This window comes from Opisthocomus hoazin, chromosome Z (genome assembly GCF_030867145.1).
Source record: "Opisthocomus hoazin isolate bOpiHoa1 chromosome Z, bOpiHoa1.hap1, whole genome shotgun sequence".
Lineage (NCBI taxonomy): Eukaryota > Metazoa > Chordata > Aves > Opisthocomiformes > Opisthocomidae > Opisthocomus > Opisthocomus hoazin.
Window position 1 is genome coordinate 4,754,123 of NC_134454.1, and position 20,761 is coordinate 4,774,883.

Genomic DNA, 20,761 nt, shown 5'->3' on the forward strand with positions numbered 1-20,761 from the left:
AATAGAGAATTCTTTGGCAAAATATACCCCGGCTGTTAAAATAATTATCAGATGAATAAATCTCCCTTCACCCTCTGCCATCCTCCAAAACAACACACATTACCAATACTACTGTGATGCCAAATCTGAGCGGAGATCAGTGCTGCATCCTCTTCCTTCTTGCTGCTCCTGCCAAGAGTTGCTATGTTCTGCCATCAAAGAGAGCTTACACAGAGTCATGTCAACATGTATGTACATTTTTTTCAGGTAAAGGTGTAAGCAATGAACTGCACTGACGTCAGACAGCCTGATGTAACTCACTGGCTAAGCAGTGATTTTAACATCTACAGGTATTTTCAGACAAGTTTCAGTCAAGTATGGTGCACCACTCTAAAGCGGGGTGACTGAAATACGGTGCGAAAGAGTAGAAACTAATAGCTGCAAGTTTTTTTCTAAATCCTCAGTTTTTAATGTGCCCCTTACAAACTGCTAATTAGCAGGATGGTAACTCAGCTGAACCGTGGCACCGAACATTGCCTTGGCTTCCTGGAGGTTTGCGATGCTCTGCATCACACCACCGCTCTTCCTGAGCGCAGGAGTAATTCGCTGGGTCTAATGGAGCTGGCACACGGCTCTCCACTTTGCCTGACCTTTACCGGTCTCACACGAGCGCTTTGTGGGTCAGCGCATGCGAAGCTGCACGTCCTTAGATCCAAGTGCATTTCCTTATCAGAATATATGGCGTGGTGTTATGCTGCATGTTTATGGTATGAAACGCCGGCTGATAACGCGGGCATAGTCAAACAAAATGGTACATGTAGCAGCAACCAGTTCATTTGTTTTAGGGCAAGCATACATCAGAAAGAGAGAGATATAGGCTCAGCTACATTTGATTGGAAGCAGACAAACAGCTCAAATTAGGTAACCACTAAGATATATTTTCCTGATAACTACCCATATTCACATACTATCTATTTATTTTTCTCTGGTATCTCAGCAGAACTTGGAACACATTTGACCTGTTTTTTTCCACTGGGCATTTACTGCCTTGCTGGAAGCAAGATTTCTCATTCTTTCTGGTTATCTTATCCTCACAAACTGCAATAAGAGAAGCGATATTTTTAATGAGTACTTGTGTCATTAAATAGAAAAATGTTTACTGGAACGATCTCTGTTAGCGCCTAGCAGGGTTGGATTTTGAGCCTTTTCAGCCTGCAGTCAGAAATATTAGCTAGCTGAGTAGCTGATTCAGAGGAAAATACACATTTCTAGAGTTGTCCCTTTCTAACACGCTGTTGTGAACGTCGTGGTTCCTAGGAGCTCTGGAAATGGACTTCCTGGAAGGAAAGACTTGATTAAAAGGCTTTCAGCTGTGCAGATATTTTATATTTGCATAAACACAAAAGTGGTGTTGCATAATAATGACCGTTTTTTTCCTGTAATTTTTAAACTACCATTGTTTTCAGAGCTGAACTAATTCTGGACTCAACGTTCCTCAGGTTTGTAGCATTTGGAAAATTGCAGGGGCAGAGGTTGGTTTGCTGTTGCAGGAGGGAGAGCGCTGCTCCTCCCGTTGCTCTGACGCACACGGAGTGAAGCACGGCTGTCACCTCCCGTGTCATCCGCTCGTAAGACTCGCAAAAGCTCATCAGCAACATTCAGATGTTTCCCCTCCCTGCAGGCATGCTCTTTTCGTAAGCAAACTACGTCCACTCCTAATTTCCGATATGAAGAAAACACTAGTATGTATTTGTGAAGTCCCATTTTCTCCTTTGAAATAATTTTCTTTCAGCGACAACGCTTATGATTGTTTTCAGATTGAGGTGACTTTGAGAGAGGTAAGGAAGAGCACACTTCTTTTGAAAACTAAACTCCCCAGTTTCGAGCTACAAGACACGACTGACCAGAAACTCTGCTAGATAGCTCAGCACAGCTAAAGGTAGAAAGTTTAAATGCAACCTGGCATTTAAAAAGCAAGCCAACTCAAGAGAAAGGCCATTGTTTTGTGTGGAAGCTAGTTATTAGTGCTTGAATGCAGACCTAGATTTCTTTCCTTAAGCTAATTCAGAAATCTGTTTTATATGCACATTTACTAGAACTATTTCTGCTATGGAAATGTAGCTTACTGGAAGCACAGGAGAAGATTTAATCATCCTTACAGCATCTGACAAAGCAGGTTTTGTTAACTGAGCAGTAGTTAGCTGAGACTTGAGAAGCAAGCTATGAGTGTAAGCACGATCCGTAAGTCCTCAAGTAGTTACAGCTTTGGAACCAGATCAAACACGACATCCCCTCAGCCTGACAGTGGGAGCAGGTACGGCTGCATCTTCTGGTCACATCTGGGCACCAGCACAGTTAGAGCAGCCCAGGGAACGCCCCAGACCGTGCGCACAGCGAAATGGTGCCCACAGAGCCTGCTTCTCAGCACGGATCAGCAGACAGCTACCCCAACAACCAGTTCCCCACATCTAATGACAGTACATCAAGGGTAACAGAAGGGCTTGTTTCTTTACCGGCTTGAAATAAGAGTAGTGGGGTGGAAAAAACCAACAAACATTTTAATGGCTGCTGCTCTGACGCAAAGAAATGAAGACCTGCATATTTCATTTCACCCCCTGACTCATTCTGCTGTATTATTTCATTATAGTGCTACTCACACACATCCGTATGTGAACTACGCAGAATTTTGTAATTCAGCACCACTGGGTCTGAATTAGAGACAGTGCTGCTGCCATTGACGTCCGCGGCAAATCTTACTTCGGCTGCAGCTGCGAAAAGGACAGAGTCCAGCGATCCTGGTGAGGAAATCCTCTGCAGGTCTTCACCTCCAAGAAATTACACATTTTCTCCACCCAACCCCCTGTTACTCCCTCAAGCCGCTATTTTTAATTCTAAACTGTATTTCCCGGTCCTTTTAAGTCAATGTCTTGATGTTATCTTCGTGTTTTCTTTACAAATGTTAACACCACACACGCTGAGCTCTGCTAACACACTGTATTATGCTACTAGTAGACACATTTTAACATCATATCACATACATGTTGCAGTTGCTGTTTGAACATGCCTTTTAAAAAATACCTTTATTGGATGAAATTGTCTCTTTCCCAAGAAAAATCTGGTTCTTTAATACAATTTATTATGCCTTTTAAAATTCTGTCTGTTCAATAAAATCTTTGCTATATTATAAATACCTGTAACGAAAATATAATCTAAAATTCTGAGAGAAAACATTTTTTCCTTTTACGTTTTTCACAAAACCCACACAGGCACCAAGGAAAGACTAACAATAAAAATAATTTATTCCTGTACAATCTAGTCTGGGTTGGAAACATTCAAAAGACAGATTTTAAACTTGTTCTCTGATGAAACTTTGGCTACAACATGGGAACTGATCTTAAAACAAGGAGGGTCCTGTTTTCCACCTGTTTAACCTGAAAACTTCAGGGGCTGATAAGTTACTAGTACTTTCCTCGCTGTAACATACCTGGATGACGACTGGCTAAAATCGCTGCTATTTGAGGGAATCAGCCTCTGAGCTTCATTCCACTGGGCTAAAAGTGGCCCTGCCTCACCAGACGGGAATATTTATCATGGAGATTAACTCCTAATTCTGAAAACCAAACATTAGTGGAAATAAGTTAGTGCTGTCACTCTGCAATATCAGCAATTAGAAATTTTTACATTTTGCTTTTTCAGTAGTTACGTACTGCCAGAACACTTGTGTGTTGAAGGGACAGCACAAGTAAGTTTTCTGATCTGGACCACTTGCAGGGATTTTTTTTTAATCACTTCTCATCCTAAGCAAATTTCTTAGTAGAGAGGCAGCAATTCGGTATAAGAGACATCCAATGGTGGAGTTGTTATCTTTGAAGTATGAACTAGAATCAGGGAAGAATTCTTCAAATCAACTAAGCTCAATCAACCTAAAGCTGGCAAAAGCAGACTAGGCCCAAGACAGGCATGAAACCATCACAAAGAATGAGTAAGCAGAGATTTTTAAATTTTAGGTTTGGTAAGACACTTTTCAAAGTTGTCTTTAAGCAGTCCCTTTTTCTATCAAAGCAGACTTGAGTACTGTTACAGAAAATAGATTTACCTTTAAATTACAGAATTTAGTGTGAAGTTTGAAAAATTTCTATCCAAACTGATGAATTATGACCAAAATAATGAACTCCTGTCTTGCAGGCACCCACATACTTTTAAGGAATAGACAGTGAAGGACAATCAACTATTTCTAGAATGTCTGGAAAACACATTTCAGTACTACATGAGAGAGACAGAAAAGTAACAAAACAGTCAGCACTTGTTTGGGTTATCTTTAGCACTGCAGTGGGATAATTATCCCCTGGGAATCTTTGTTTCTTTGTTCTAGATCCCCTTTAATTTCTGAGCATCCAACACTGCATTATTATTTTTTCATTATGAAAAGTAAGATAGTATGTCAATCTTGACTCTGACTTTAAAGGGGTATGTGTGGAAAACGGTTTGTCTAGTACACTGCTAACACTGGGGAGCCGCCCGCCCTTGCTGCGTTCCTGACAACCACCTCTGTTTCCTCTTCTTCCACCTTCTCCTTCCTTCTGTTCCTCTCCCTCCTCCACATCCCATGGGCTCTTGCCCCCATTTCTGAGTCCATTCACGGGGTATTTTTTTTTCTCTCAGACTCCTCCCCATCCATTTGCCTTAGCTTCCTAGGTATTTGGGAAATGATGGTTGGACTTCATGATCTTAGAGGTCTTTTCCAACCTTAATGACTCTATGATTCTATGAAATGTTCTAATCTACCACAGATACTCCAAGACCCAGTCTTGAAGTGGACTTTGCTGGTACAATTGTCCTTTCTGTTTCGCTTTGGTCACAGTTCAAGCAAAGGACAAAGTGATCTCAGCTTTGCTGTCCTCACCACTGCAGACATCGGCATCTCAGAAGGCATTTATATTATTCAACTTCAGAAATGTAACTGAGGTTCCATAGATAAGAGCTTGGTCCCCCAAAGCTCTCAGAGTCAATACAAACAGATCAGATAACTCAGAACCACTATAAAGACTAGCCAAGCGCTCCAAAGCACTATCTACAGGAGTCTCTGTCTTCATTAACCACTTACAACCTAGCAAGACTAGGCTCATAATTCAGGCACTTCACTTAGGTAGTTAAAGTCAGGTGGTGAGAATGCCATCCCATGTCTGGGATTCCTCATTTGGGGCTCTTTTACGTCTGCAGTCTAAATCATGAATAACCATCAGCGTTCACTGATGCTCCACTCCATCCCCAGCCTCCCAGCTGCTCCGTTACAGGAGAACAGAAGGGTAAAGGAGCATTGTTGCTTGGAGAAGGAACACAAAACCTATGATGGAAGCAGCACTGGCTGCAAGTGTTAAATCTGGAATAAATGCAAATATAAGAAAGGATGTAATATTGATTACAAATCCGGAGATAAGAGTATCTCCCCACAGCTTTGGCAGTTCAGTTCAAAACTGCTTGGTAATTCAGGTTTTGAATCCTACTGCACGCTAAGTGAATAGGGAGGAAGAATAAGTAACATAAAAATTGTTTAAAATAGAGCATTAGGATTTTCAGGGGAATACTATTGCATTTCGTGCCTGAGGGGAAAAATCTACTCTGATGGTAATGAAGAAAGGCTTTGAAAAAAGCTATTACTAAAAAGCATCAGTTTACTGCCTTATCCTCCCACACCCGTTTTTTATCCCCTTCCTTAGTATTTGTATTAAATATGAAGCAATCAAAGCAGCAATCACACAACTAGAGAATACAACACACTTCTGAAAAAAAATACAGGTGAGGTGGGGAGAATGAATTTTCCAACTCATTGCCATACCCTATAGTTTAGTTTCCTTCATTTATAATATCAACCAAAGCTTGCAGGAGTCTATCATCTCTATGCTTGTATGGTTTGGCATTGTAAAAAAGATCAACGTAGTCACTGTACAGACTTTCTTCTGAGTCTCTCAACTTGGAGGGCTTGTTTAGTTTTTCGAGGGCTTGATAGAAGTGTTCATATGGAATATTTAGCTTCTCACTTGCAGTCTTCTTTGGCAGTCGCTTCTGAGCCATCTGTCTGCTAAAAGCACTTTGCAGTAAATGTAGCATAGCTTCTGATGGGATTTTATCTTCTGCTTTATCACTGCTACTGCTGGTATCTTCTGTGACTTCGGGTGTTTCACTCAAGTTCTCCTGTGTGGTATGGTCCTAGAATATAGCATAGCACAAAAAAAAGTTCACGTCAATGAAAAACAGACTGGATTAAGATTTGCTCTGATTAGTGATTTCCATCTGTGTGTGGGTAGATGCTATTTTTTCATTCAGGAGCCACTTAGAATCTAGAAAAGAACTAAGCCATTGTACATCAAAACAGGCTATCAAAAGGACTATATTGTATAAAATAGCAAATCCTCCCACAATGTAGGAAATTACAGATTCGGATTCCACATTGGCGGGATACAACATGTCATTTCATAGCAGGATTTGTCCCAGTCTTAAGAGATATTTCTGGCTGTACTATGGGAGACAGCTCCTCAGCAGTCTAACTGAAGGCAGTATACGCAGTGGTGATGGCAGCTCTGACTGTGCCACATACCCTTGTGACAGGGACTGAAACGGTGCTTCATGTAACCTGCTCTGTAGATGATCTCACCTGATGAAAGACAGTAGAAGTATGGCTAACGGGCGGCCATGACGTGTATCTTGGAAACTTTGGAAGACTAATCCCAGATACAGATGTACAGTCGTTCAGAGGCAGGATCTTGTTTCAACAGTGTCTATGATGCCTACCATACTGACACAGCAGTACGCTGCTGCACAGCTTCCTCATTTACACTAGGATTGTCTTTCTAACTGAACACTCATTTTATCTTCATCTGGTTTTTACTATGTCCACCATCTTCTCCTACAGTACTTACTCGCTTTTACTTTCTTCCAATTTCTTCTCTTGCACGTGGCTGCCACACCTGCAGACACTTCTTTAATGTATTTGAAGACCACACTCACAGAATCACAGAATCACAGAATCACAGAATCACAGAATCACAGAATGGTCAGGGTTGGAACGGCCCTCTGTGGGTCATCCAGCCCAACCCCCTGCCGAAGCAGGGTCACCCAGAGCAGGCTGCACAGCACCGCGTACAGGCGGGGCTGGAATATCTCCAGAGAAGGAGACTCCACAGCCTCCCTGGGCAGCCTGGGCCAGGGCTCCGTCACCCTCAGAGGGAAGAAGTTCTTCCTCAAGTTCAGGTGGAACTTCCTCTGCTTCAGTTTGTGCCCATTGCCCCTTGTCCTGTCACTGGGCACCACTGGAAAGAATCTGGCCCCATCCTCCTGACACCCACCCTGAAGATATTTATAAGCATTTCTAAGGTACCCTCTCAGCCTTCTCTTCTTCAGGCTGAACAAGCCCAGCTCCCTCAGCCTTTCCTCATAGGAGAGATGTTCCAGTCCCCTCACCATCCTCGTAGCTCTCCTCTGGACTCTCTCCAGTAGCTCCTCATCTTTCTTCAACTGGGGACCCCAGAACTGGACACAGTACTCCAGATGAGGCCTCACCAGGGCAGAGTAGAGGAGGAGGAGAACCTCCCTCGTCCTGCTGGCCACACTCCTCTTGATGCACCCCAGGATCCCATTACCTTTCTTGGCAGCCAGGGCACACTGCTGGCTCATGGTTAACCTGTTGTCCACCAGGACACCCAGGTCCCTCTCCGCAGAGCTGCTCTCCAGCAGGTCTGCCCCAAGCCTGTACTGGTGCATGAAGTTGTTCCTCCCCAGGTGCAGGACCCTGCACTTGCCCTTGTTGAACTTCATCAGGTTCTCTTTCATAACCTGGCTGAGGAAGGTTAATCTCTCTATACTTTGTGGACATCCTAATTACTTAATGGGGAGACAAACTGATGTGATATGATTAATAAAAGTATACCAAAGATGCTGACATATTCAAGTATTGTGAAAATGTTCAATACTACCATGCCACGCATGCAGAAACCCACTGTCACTCTCGGAAGCCTGGAGCATGTTTAGAGCACTCTAGCTGAAGAGTAAAAAAGGGGTGACAAAGGAGCTAGCAGCAACAGATCCACTTAAACAAACCTTCAGAACCAGCAAGTCTCTGACTGTTGTCGTGTCTTCTGTCACTAACTTCCTTCCAAACTCCCTGGAAGCACTCCAGCAGGCAAAGACCCTTTTGGATGCGACACCTCTTCCACTAGAATTAGATAAATTTAGTGTGTCTGTCAGAGGTGTATTCCTCCCTCCTTGTACCAGTCTGCTGCATGAGCTTTGAGTTCACTACTTTAGCAGCAATATCCCCTTACCATCCTAAAATCCTTAGATGATGGCATATGAAAACAGAGACTAATAAAAACATCAGTTGTTGACGTGGACAAAATTGCAACAGACAATCCAGAAGTGGTCAGGGGCTAGAAGAAATGAATACAGAATGAATATGTGTCCTCCTAGTAGGAAAAAATACCATTTTCTTATAAATTGAAAAAACACGTAAGGAAAAAAATCAATCTAACACTACCTCTACGAAGTCTGTCATCTTCTCCGCTCCTCTTCTGTCATTTTGCACAGCATTGTAGGACGTGTATACACGTGGCTGCTTCATATGTTCAGGCTGGGTAGCAGTGCCATGCAAAATCAATTTCCAATTTACAATCCTTCCTTCATTTTGTATTCTTCTGGACTAAAGGACAAGCATGGCATTAGCACAGCTTCTCAGGACATACGAGTAAACAGGACACTTCATCGTCAAGTAGACAGAAGTGACTACAATAAATTATAATGCTTCAATATCTAAATTTAGACAATGATTTATAAGTACCAAAAGACTGATATATTAGACAGGATATATCAGAAAGTGGGATTTAACACAAGGGCTTTACTACTCCAACTATTCACATTTTGATGCAACAATCGTGTAAGCATCAGTGGAATTTTGTCATAACACAGAATGCTAAAAATTACTGCAGTAGTATTTTGTGTTACAAGTATTCGTTCACTAAGCCATTCCTTGGCAACTTCCTCACAAAAGTTGCCACTGGAATAGTAATTTGGAATAATATTCTGTACTGGTGCACAACAGCAATCTGAAACACAGCTTGTGGAAGTGAGCAACAAATGCTTTGTCCGTTCGTTTTGGCAGTGGTATTTAAATAGTAGAAAGTGGAAGAGATCAGTACCGAGACCACTGAAACTTCATTTTACCAAAGCTTCTTTCAGAATTTTTGCTCAGTCATTTAGTGACTAAAGATAGCTGTTGTTTTCTATATAGTAGTCCATACCAAAGTTTACAAACACAACTTACATAAGACCTAAATTACAAGTAATCTTTTTTTTTTTTTTAATGGGAATTATGTGATTTACAGGAATCTGTGATTCAGCTAGGGTCAATAACGTGAAAATTTATTTCAGGAATCGCAAAAACCCTACAAGCTGAGGAAAGAGTGCACTACCTCTTGAGGCCAAAAAGCTTCATTTATCGTAATTTTCAGGAATCTTTCACTCGAAAAAGGAAAATGAGAGATAATTGCAAACAAAATGCTCTTAACTTCGTTCCAAAAAATGCATTATATTAATTACAAAGAGCAGGATATCTGTAGCCACAGGGTTATCTATAAGCCTGCACCATTAACACTACGTTGTTGATAATAGTATTTACTTCTACTGCCTTGTCCATCTGTTTAGTACTTGGCATTATCCTCATGTTTACACTTGGAGGCCAATAGGGGTTGGAGGCTCAGTGTCTGATAGGAAGCATTCAGTTTCTGTCAGGATCTAACTGTTAATGACAAGCTTATTAACAGACAACTTCAATGAAATTCTCCAGAGATGAGTGCGCTTGATCACTCTCTCTTTGAAGAGAATGATTTTTCAGTTGCCTATCAAGCAGCTTTATTGTGGTGTCTCGCTGTTGTAATCCATATACCCAGGTGGTTTTAGTAAACTTATTTATTCCATATGTGTAGATTTCTTTGCTTTAATCCTTAAATGCTGTTCAGCAGTAATTACTCTGAGAAAGAAGTTAGGGAAAGGTATACATCAGAATAGCTCTCTAAGGTCACCAGAAATTCATTAATGCAAAAGGTTTTGAGTTAATGCAAATTATGCACATGCACCAAGAGAAGACCAGATCTATCCTGTGCTCTCTTCTGAAGAAAAACCTAATTTGCAGTTAATCATATGTTAATTCAATTACATATCTCACTCCATGAATCACAGAAAATTATACTAAGTGATTTCTTTCAGTGACATATAATGCGTGAAAAACATAGGCATAAATTTTTTTTGACAGGTTCATGTCCATGAAATGAGGATGGTCCTTTGCAATTACATAAAGAAAATCTGACCCTATGTTATTTCTTTAATCCAGATGGATATATAGGGTAAATAAACTCTTGTTGTAGCATGCTTAATGTGAAGACTCACTATTCAACATGCCTGGTAGTAGTTTGTGATCATTTTATTTGTGTTAGCTGCCAAACATGGATAGTTAACATACAGACATACTTACCTCATCAGTAATTCTTAAAACCCAGGTGCCTGTTGGATTCTCTCCCCACGTGTGGACAGACATGAAGTCCCAGTTCTTAAAGCCATTGGGAGATTTATCTCTCTCTCTCTCAGCCAGTAAGACAGTGCTGGTCCCTGTGTTAGTGGAAGATTTACAGTAGTGACTGTTCATACATATTCCCTTTTCACATTGCTCAGCTTGCACATTATCTGGTCCATCGGTAACTTGGAAAATACACTGTTTAACAGCGGCTTGTGGAATGGAAAATATGCTGTTTCTGATCAGTGGTTCCTTCAGTTATTTTCACAGCAGTATTTGAGAGCATAAAAACTATCACATTACACCATAGCGAAAAGGTACATCTTGCTTAGTGCTCAGTCTCCAACACAAAGAAGTAGTGGATGCACATAAAGAAGCATGATAAAGAGAGGTCAGACACAACCAGTATTCTCCACTGATAAACAACTCAGTAAACGTCTGAGATGGAAGTTTTGAAGGAAAACCAGCTCATGCGGTATCGTGAAACCAAAGCCTTACCCTGAATTCATCACCGTATTTTTTATTTTTCAATGGATGTAAATTGTTCCAGCCTGGAACTCCAACTGGGTGAAAAGCATTTGCATTGTTATTATTATCATTACAAAAATGCTGCAGTTTACAAAGTATTAGAGCAGCACAAGAGATTCCACTGCACAGTAGGAAATCTGTTGTGCTTGTTTGCATACAAGGAGAGAGCAAGGGAGCTACATTTACATAGCAAGGAGAAGAGAAGCCCCAGGCAGCCTGATCACAAGCTATAAATATATTTAACAGTAACACCATAAATATAGAAAAGGAATGACATACATTTGGTAGTACTGTTATGGAGGAAAGTGGAAAAACAGCAATAACCAAGGTAAAGAACAGTTTAACCATGACAGCAACTCAATGCAACAGTGGAGGCAGCAGGACCTCACGATTGCCACCTCAGCTAAACCCACAGGAATAGACACAAAGATGAAGAACACATGACGTCACCATTCTTTCGAAAAGGGGTGTTTTTCCAAGATGAAGCCATGCTTCCTACACATTAGCAAAATGGTGTCTTGGGAGAGAAATACCTCTGTAAAAGCAGAATGACACCTACTGTTGCTGTCATCTCCACAATGTATAGAATCATAGAATGCTTTGGGCTTGAAGGGACCTTCAGAGGCCATCTAGCCCAGCCCCCCTGCAGTGAGCAGGGACATCTGCAACTGGATCAGGGTGCTCAGAGCCCCATCCAGCCTGGCCTTGAACGTTTCCAGGGATGGGGCCTCCACTACCTCTCTGGGCTATCTGTTCCGGTGCTTTACCATCCTCAGTGTAAAACAATTTCTTCCTTACATCTAGCCCAGATCTGCTCTCCCTTAGTTTAAAGCCATTGCTCTTTGCTCTGTCGCAACAAGCCCTGCTGAAAATATTTTCCCCATCTTTCCTATAGGCCTCTTCAGGTACTTACTCCCAAAATAAAACTTAGATCTGAGATGGAATCAAATTTGAAAATACCACCAAGGGCAAAACACCTCACAGCAACATCACTCCCATAAGACAAAATGTAAACTCAGCAAAGGAAGAATTAAGGTAAGGCTTAAAAGGAATCCCAGACAAGGTAGGGTTTAGAAACCTACTGTATGTACAGTATCTTAACCCTGTTCTCTAGTGAGGTCCTGCAATAATGATACGAACAAGGCTCTACCGGTTTATTATCTGTGAATTACTAGATTTGCCTTTAATACCAGTAAATTAGATTAGCCTGATGTTTAAATTCATACCTGAAAGCCTGCCTGTTTTTTCTATCAGTTGATCTAACAGATCTTACTTGCTACAAAGTTGTTCATACTCATTCTCCACTCTTTTTTCTTTCTCCTTACGGTGTTATTTACTGAACTATAACATCTTGTCTGCCACAAACTCTCAGTTTTTATAGGTCCTGTTCCCAGAACGAAAACTTACTAGAAACGGTGCCTTCATTTCCTGAAGTACGATTTTTCAACCTGCAAAAATTACCCAGAACACATGAAGGCTGGAAAAGGGTTTCAGAGAACCAGTTCTCTAGTCCCTAGGGTGCTTTGTCCTCACACTCACTTGCTGGAGATGACTAGATTTGTCTAACAATATATTTAGGTCTTTTTAAACCACTGAAGAACACAGAGGTGGTTTTTAATGAAATAAATGTTACACACTACAGCAACACAAACAAAGCGTGTCTTTGCGTCCCGTACCTGATGGAGATACCAGAGTGACATGAAGATCACCTCTACGTGAATACTCAATCGTTGCCTCAAGCTGCACATGCTCCAGAGATGCAATGGAGTTTTCTTGACCCTCACAGGCTTTTGTGGGAATTTCAATGATGACTTCCTCATTTGCTCTTAATAATCTGGCAAAATTACAGCAGCTCTTTGATTACTCAACGAAAATTTTGATTCTGGACCATTATGTGAAGTGCAAATGACACATTTAACACCCTTTTCAGAAGGATGAGAAAGGAAGAAGTAAAGACAAATTCTACATTCATTGTTTTTTTGAATGATCCAATAAAAACCATGGGAAGTTTTGGAAGCACAGATAATACGAAAGTGGACCAAGTGACAGGCACGGCATAATCACAGAATCACAGAAAGTTCGGGGTTGGAAGGGACCTCTGCGGGTCATCTAGTCCAATCCCCTTGTGCCAGACACCCTGGTACCCAGCAAGAGAGTCTGATAATCAAGGGTTCCTGTCAACACTTCGTTGTCCCAGAAAGACTACAAAAAAACAAAACCAGTCTGTGCTGTCAGCTGCATCACAGGACTGTAATAGACTTCTACTTCGATCCCTCTTTCAAATATCCTGAAGAGCTGTTATCACGGAGTTAAAATACTGCATCAGGCACAGCCTTTTTAACCTTCGTAGTCAATGCCATCTCAAGGAAAAAGCTTACAACTTCTATACATTCTCTACACAGAGAGGTACCGCGCATAGTTTTCTCTGCATAATTTCCATTACTTCTAATGATAAAGGTGTATCTAAATCTACACGTGAACAGTTCTAATCTCAGAATCTTGGGATCTTTGTTTCTATAACATAACATAGAGGATTGCAGTAAAAATACATAAACAGCAAGTATTACATACATCAGTACTGGATCAGCACTCTGTGGAAAGGAGAGCGCTCATAAAAGCAAATTGACAGGAAAATAGCATAAATAACAAGGTTATCAGGCAGTGACACTCCAAAACACTGTAATCTGTTTCTACAGACAGATTTCTGGTGCACTCACACAGTCTAATTTCGATCTTTGAAATAGCCATATTTTTTCTAGACAACAAACCCTAAGTGAACAAGTAGAGATAAAAATGCTGTAGATATCCTTACTGATGGAGATATCCTTACTGATTAGCTTAAGTGACTAATTATAAGTTAACTGTATGCTGAGCTCAGTTTAGGCTCACCATGCTGGGAGCACTTGTGAATGTGGCTGCTAAGTCTTTTTAGTGAGCCTTTGAGGCACTTGTATTCATGAGAGATGTGCTACGGATGTGACTAAAGCTCAGTATATCACCTTGATTTCAACTCATATCATGCCTGTCACAGGAGAAGAATTGCTAAGACCGATTACAGATTTTTTTTAAAAAAATCTCTGGGAGATTTTTCTATCTTTTTGTTCATCTTCTGATAGCGGTCTAAACATTCCTACCTTATCTGACCAAGTCCAGTCTCACAGTATCATCCATCCATACGCTGGCTGCACAAGCAGACATAATAATCTTATTCTTTGTTAAGGCTTCATGCTAGTAATTTCCATCAGTCTTACACTAAAAAAAGCAAGCAAAGCAATGCTGCTTGCCTGCCCCTGAGGAATACAGTAAGGCAAAACCAAACAAATCAAAAGAAATCTCTGGGTCTGGTTCACAGTAATCTGTGCAGAATACTATCCTTCGGGCTTTACTAGATAGATGTAAGCTTAGCCACTGCTAATGCAAATTCTTACCTTGGTTCAAAGCTTTTGTCTTTGACAATACACTCTCTCTTTTCTGGTACACCTTTCCATCTTTTGGGATCAGCTAAATCTACCAATGCATTGGCATTGAGTAGTCCAAACCCAAATCGGCTGTTGACCATCAGTCCCGCTCCATTCTTTTTCCATCCTGGATTTCCAGCCAGTGGATCATATTCTGAGGTCCACACTACCAAGTGCTGCATATCCCTCCATGTTAGATTTGGGCTGTTGAGAAAATGTCCCTGGTTAATTGTTTCAGGACTACCTGCCATTTTCTCTCAATCATCAGTCCATAACAGAACACGCTTTGAAGGTATATGGCATCCCATTATTTTAAAATACAGACCATGTCGCATCCTTGTCCCCACAATACTTCTCCAGGTAGACAAGACTTGTGTGTAAATGAAGAACGGGTATCTAGCAGGATTAGAGTCCAATTCTTCAAAATTACTCAGGCATTTCATTACCTAGTACCTAGTAGTTCCCTTCAGCCTTTACGGGATCTGGACTTTGAAAATTCGCCAGGTATTTGATTCCATCTGTGACTAACTCTATCCTTTAAAATATGGCCCTAAGTATCGTGGCTTATGTCATCAAAGGAGTATGCAACAGAACATGGAGCTGAACCTACACCATTCAAGTACTAAGCCTACACTCTAATGCCAGAAGTGCTTTCTGTGAAAAAGATGTTGTCCTGTCCTGTCCTGTTCTTTCTTACCCTCTCTAAGTCGTACATTCTGACTACCAACCCTGCAGGATCTGAACCTGCCTGCTCCCTGCCTGCTCTGACAGTCAAGCTTGGGTACCTTCCATATTAAGTCTCATCCCTGGCAGAAAACGTTCTGTAAATTGACTAAAGACATAATTAAAATGCCTGCAACCTACTGTCTCTAAAACACGTTCTTCTGATACATGTGCAGCCTCACTACTTTTAAGTGCCATTGACCAGACTTTAGTAAACAATTGTTGCCAATGCACAAAATGGACTAAATTCCCTTGGTCATCACGTTTTACTTACATTGGTTCTGCTTTACTAGAAGGTGATGAGGCAAGTAGCTGCTTATTTTTGTCATCAGGCTGAGAAAGTCTGACTGACAAAAAGTGGAGCTACAGCATGAGATGGTGCTACTTTCAAATAGACAACATTTCGGAGGAGATGGTGGGGTGGCTGAGAGAGAGGAGTTTCAAAGGTAATTGTTTGACATCTTACTTTGCTTCCAGCGCCAGAGCAAAAATTCCTGCTGCCAGTGGCGCAGATGCAGAGGTGCCAGTGTGAGTTTCTGTACACTCATTGTGAAGATCAGCACTTGTCTGACAGAAAAAAACAAAAAAAACAGATTGTATGAATAAACAGTTGTAAATACAGTCATATCCACACTCACAAACGTAACCATGTATCCTTTACTTGGTGCGTATTAATACATTCCTCACCAGCAGAAAAAGTGATGGATGTTTAAATCCGTTCATATTTCAATCCACTCTTTTTACTTCAGCTATAATTTTTGTATCAAAACGCTTTGTGTTGGAACAAAATACTCCCACACTGAATATCTTATTTTAGTCTAAGGTTTCACAATAAGTGTTTCAGGCTTACTGGTGAATCATAAAAACAGATCATTGTGTTGGGCCTAGAACATTTAAAATTACTGCTTGCTGGAAAATTACTCATAGGATTAGTATTGGTGTTCTGCTCCCTCTTCAGCAGAAGAACTATAATTTGCAATGAAACACGTGCTTTATTTGGAAATTAAATACGAGACTCATCTGCCCATGTATCCACATCTCAGCTATGAAGAGAAGCCACTTAGGAAGGACTGATCTCCTGGCTCACTTGGAATGACATTGTTTTAATCCCCATCAGTGTAGCTTATTGTAAAATTAGCATCCACCAGGGCTGAACAGAAATTGTAAGTACTTAAACATTATTTTATCACAGCAATTTTCTTCAGTAAAAGTTATTTCTTGCACAGTTAATGAAGACACATAGGCTGCTCTGCCTGCTTGCAGAGTACCTTTTACAGGTTTGGAATCGCTACTGTTGCTGCCTTATGTGGGGGCTGATAATCTTACAAAAGCTAATGGCAAGGTGTATCAGAGGTACTGACTCATATTGTACACCAACTTCACAGGTTCTTTTTCCCTTTTACTCTAAGTATCTCTTCATCCGCCATTTCTGAAGAAGTGGACCATATCAAACTTCATGCAAAGACCTCTGTCATATACAAACAGCAGACAAATTCAGCACGCTTATGTAACTGCATTGACACAACGATTTTGTTAGCCATTGCTTTACAGTAGAAAATGTTCTAGGAATACAGTAATTTTTTTGGATTACAAATCCCTCAGTGTTTCAAGGCAAAAGCACTAAGCATGTAACACATAACGTAAAGCAGGCACTTGAAACCAACCATTTAAGAGCTCTCACTTGTTATCTGCACACATAATACGTTTCTATATTTGTTCTGAATCTGGTAAAAACAACCTACAATTCTTTGGTCAGTATAATCCCCACTGCTGTATGCTGTGGCCAGAGTTGAAGAGCACTTCTCTGCATACCAAGGCGAAAGGCCTTGCTGAGAAGCACTGCTAATGGAGATAGTGTAGATACTATCAGTGTAACCATCACAGTCACAGTTGTCACCCTGACGGCCTCCGTTCCCAGAAGCCCATACGAAAATGGAGCCTTTCCCGTTTCGGCCCTGAAAATGGAAATGAGTGGTTAGTAAAGAGATTTCAGGCTCTGCAATGTATTCTTAACAACTCCTCCCACCCACCCCCCAAGCCTAATATATCAAACACTTTCAGGCAGAAAAGGACAATTTTCCATAAGAACTGGAGAACACAGAGACAGAAGAAACCAGCAACCTGAGGTATCCTACTTCACACCCTAGAGTACATCTCTTAGTTCGACTAGTCTAGGTTTAGTGTTCCAGGTACTGCAACTTTCCTCAGAATAGGTTTTTAGGTTAGAAGCAGAGTCAGTGCTCAACAGGTAAGTTTTCCCACATGCTGATGTTTTGGTCCTGAACATTTCTAGGAAAAAGGCTCATTTTTTTTTTAATAAATGGCAAGTCTATCAGGGCTTATTTCACCCGCTTTTCCTGCAGTCACAGAGGTACAAGCAGTGTGAATCATGTACATGATATGACCTTTCCACCAATTTATTTTTTGTAAGGAAGCCTTCCACGCTTAGCATTCGCTTCCTGAAACACAGCAAACCAGGAAGCACATCTGACTGAAAACCCTCCCTTCTCTTACATATCTGTGGGCCAGTACCACCAGCCTCCAGACATAACCACATCCATTCCCTGCTCGGGTCTCCAGTCTGTAATGAGGGAGCAGCAGCTAATAACTGATGCTGACAGCTGACAGCGTGTAAACCACCACAGCTATCACAGAGGAAACAGGTATCGCCCCACCCAGTCTTACTCTGTGCTAGTCCTTCAGAGGAAAAAAATCCATTTTGCGTGAAAAGCAAAAGTTCCTACGCTGTTCATTATAAATATACATACATTTCTCTGGTGACAGCAGTTGAGTTACAGACTTTTACCATTCCACTCATATGAGATTTGAAGTTATTTGTGCAAGTGCTAAGACATTTGCAGTGTTTAAATCATTACAAATAAAGAAAAGTAAGCTGTACTCTGCTAAAATGGGAAGGACTAGCCATGTCAATTACAGAAAAGGAGATAGTATCTTCCTTTGAGACTAACGGCTGCAATCCCAAAAAGCACTGGTATGTGTAAACACCTCCTTTGACTTCACTTAGAGTGCCTCTCAGATGTTTAAGGCTAAGCATATGCTTAAGTGCTTTGCCAGGCCAGCAATGGAGGCGTGAGGGATGAAAGCGATGGGCAACCCCAACTCTGGCTGACTTTAAGCAGAATGAAGACCATTCAGACCCTTGCAAAAGGAAGCCTGACAAATTAATGGGTAAATCTGCTCCCTTAAGAAATACAACAAGTTATTTAAAAAAGATACATTCTTCACCAGATTACTTACTTTTTCAGAGTAAGACCACTGACCATTGGTTGCCTAATCATTTCCTCTAATTCTCCCTCTGCTCTTGCTGCCTACCTCTGAACTTAGATCTCTGTTTATCACCAGCCCACTCCTCTCGGGCTCCATTCTTCCCTCAGAGTATGTTTGTCAGCTGTCAGACTCTTCTTTCTTCTTCTCTCCTTCCGTCTGCTAATGTTAACTGCCCTTTTTCCAAAATCCTCTTTTTCTTTGCTTCTGTCCTTCAAGCTTTCCTCCATTTCTCTCCTCTGCTGTCTCTGTTTCAGTTTTCCTCACTGTATTAGTACCTGTCCATCTTTAGACATCTTTTCACCTCACTGGCAAGAGCAAGAGCAGCTTATCCATACATCCCCAGTAGCTCTCAGTTTGCACCCTACTTATCATCCAACCAGATCTAAAGAGGATAACATAAAAAGGAACTGTAAAACATTGTTTCCAATACTCTTCATTATGCATTTCTACTATCTTCATCTAAATTGGATCACGATACACACCAATTTATAAACTAACGCAATTAACATAATACAAGCCCATGCACAGGGTGCTAAAATGCATGACTATTTCACAAAGCAAAATATTCAGAAAGCAGAAATTTTGTATTAAATTTTATAGCCTTTCAGTGGAGAAATCCAATTACTGTTCAGTGCAAAACAAGCAGCAGAGAAGGGTGGGGGTAGGGCGAGACAAAGGCAGCAGAAGTAAGGATGGAAAAAGAAAGCTTATCTGTGGAGAACGGCAGCATAAAACCAGCTTCCAAAGCTCTAACGGTGCTTTTTTAAAAGTCCTGTTCCAACTGGTAATTTCTGACCTGTACTATTAAAATATATCTTCTCCTTTTCAAATATGTTTGAGCAAAGAGAGCACAAACCATTGTTGCTTCTTCCCTGATATCAAACATTTTAGAATTTTGTTCTCTGCCACATTTTATTGTCTCTTTCTCTTAAGTACTGTACCTGTTTTATCCCATACTCAAAAGCCTTCTGTGCCAGTCTCCCAGGTCCCTCCACGGTTTTACCATCATCATTAGGGCCCCAGCTTGCACTGTAAATATCCACATGCTCTGGGTTGAAACCAATAGAACTGGCTTCAATTGCATCGGTGACTATTCCATCCAGCATACGTATACCTTAACAGAAAAAAAAAAAAAGCAGACTGGATTCACTCTCTGTTCCCTCTTCTTTCCCTTCGTTAAGTGTTTGTAAAGTCTCCAGCAAAATTAATACATAACTATTGCAACCACAGCCTACTGCTGTTCATATAAGTAATTCCAAGGACAGTTCACGCCAGTGTGAATCAGTACACTCACCCTTTATTTACGGAGCTCAGTGCTCACCACAAACATTAAGAAAACCCTCTTAAAATCTCGGCTGCCTCTTATTTACATCTTTCTCTCTTTCTACAGAAAGCCAAGAAGATCATGTTTTGCTTACCGTCCCTAATTTTTCTTATTGCACTGAGGTCTTTCTTGACTCTCATCCTCTCTGCCAAATCTGTAACAAAGACTTCTCAAACTGCTAAGCATGCCACTAAAACTAAACAGAATTTATCAATGCCACTAAAACTAAACAGAATTTATCAACCCTACCTTTATTATCAAGAGTCCTAAGAGTCCTAGTTCAAAGATGCAGTGCTGAACACTCTCACTTAAACACATTGTCCTCACAGTCATTAATGTTTTGCTGTCTTTGTGATCCTGCTATTTCACTAGCTCTTCAATCTTCACCACAAAAAATTCTCACTGTTGTTTTACTGCCGCATTTTTTCTACTTTAAGCAGTCCAGAGATGCTAGAGATATGTAGCCATTAACATTTTATTAGGAACTGCATGATCTAATCTTCTTCAGAGCAAGCCTGATCTCAGTGGTACTTAAAATTCAGTGGCAGACAGCGGTTCATCTGCACTGGGTCTCTCGCTTTGCAAATCCCTAGCTCTGCAGGAGGATTTTGTTACCACTGTCCAGTGCTGGAGGAGGACAGAAGTAGCAGAAACCTGGCAAAATTCCCATTCTGGCTCTCCCAGCAACAGCAGCGATGTAAGAGCCACAGCAGTCAGGATTCAGCCTGTGTTTTCAAGCAATAAAAATGTCTGGGCTGTCTTGAACTTGGCAAGTTAGTACTACAGCAGCTGCACCATTAATGGCAGTTGGTGAATTATGAGTACTCATGTTCTAGTATTTTCAGCAAAATGGTGATTTTTCCAAAGCACGGCAGGCAAAATGTGATTGTTCTATTTAAAAAA

The 20,761-nt window shown here is 41.0% G+C and overlaps 1 protein-coding gene across 1 annotated transcript in view; it reads right to left on the reverse strand.

Moving 5' to 3' along the window:
• Positions 1-3,254: 3,254 nt before the first annotated feature.
• PCSK1 (proprotein convertase subtilisin/kexin type 1) overlaps positions 3,255-20,761 on the reverse strand; it is a 32,705-nt gene continuing 15,198 nt past the window's right edge. Inside the window, exons 7-14 of the mRNA XM_075411224.1 lie at positions 19,476-19,648; positions 16,989-17,201; positions 15,713-15,813; positions 14,494-14,727; positions 12,742-12,899; positions 10,499-10,632; positions 8,510-8,671; positions 3,255-6,186 (exon numbers count right to left, since the gene is read on the reverse strand). Of these exons, the coding sequence (XP_075267339.1) occupies positions 5,824-6,186; positions 8,510-8,671; positions 10,499-10,632; positions 12,742-12,899; positions 14,494-14,727; positions 15,713-15,813; positions 16,989-17,201; positions 19,476-19,648 (1,538 nt within the window). The 3' untranslated portion in view covers positions 3,255-5,823. The remainder of the gene's footprint in view (positions 6,187-8,509; positions 8,672-10,498; positions 10,633-12,741; positions 12,900-14,493; positions 14,728-15,712; positions 15,814-16,988; positions 17,202-19,475; positions 19,649-20,761) is intronic.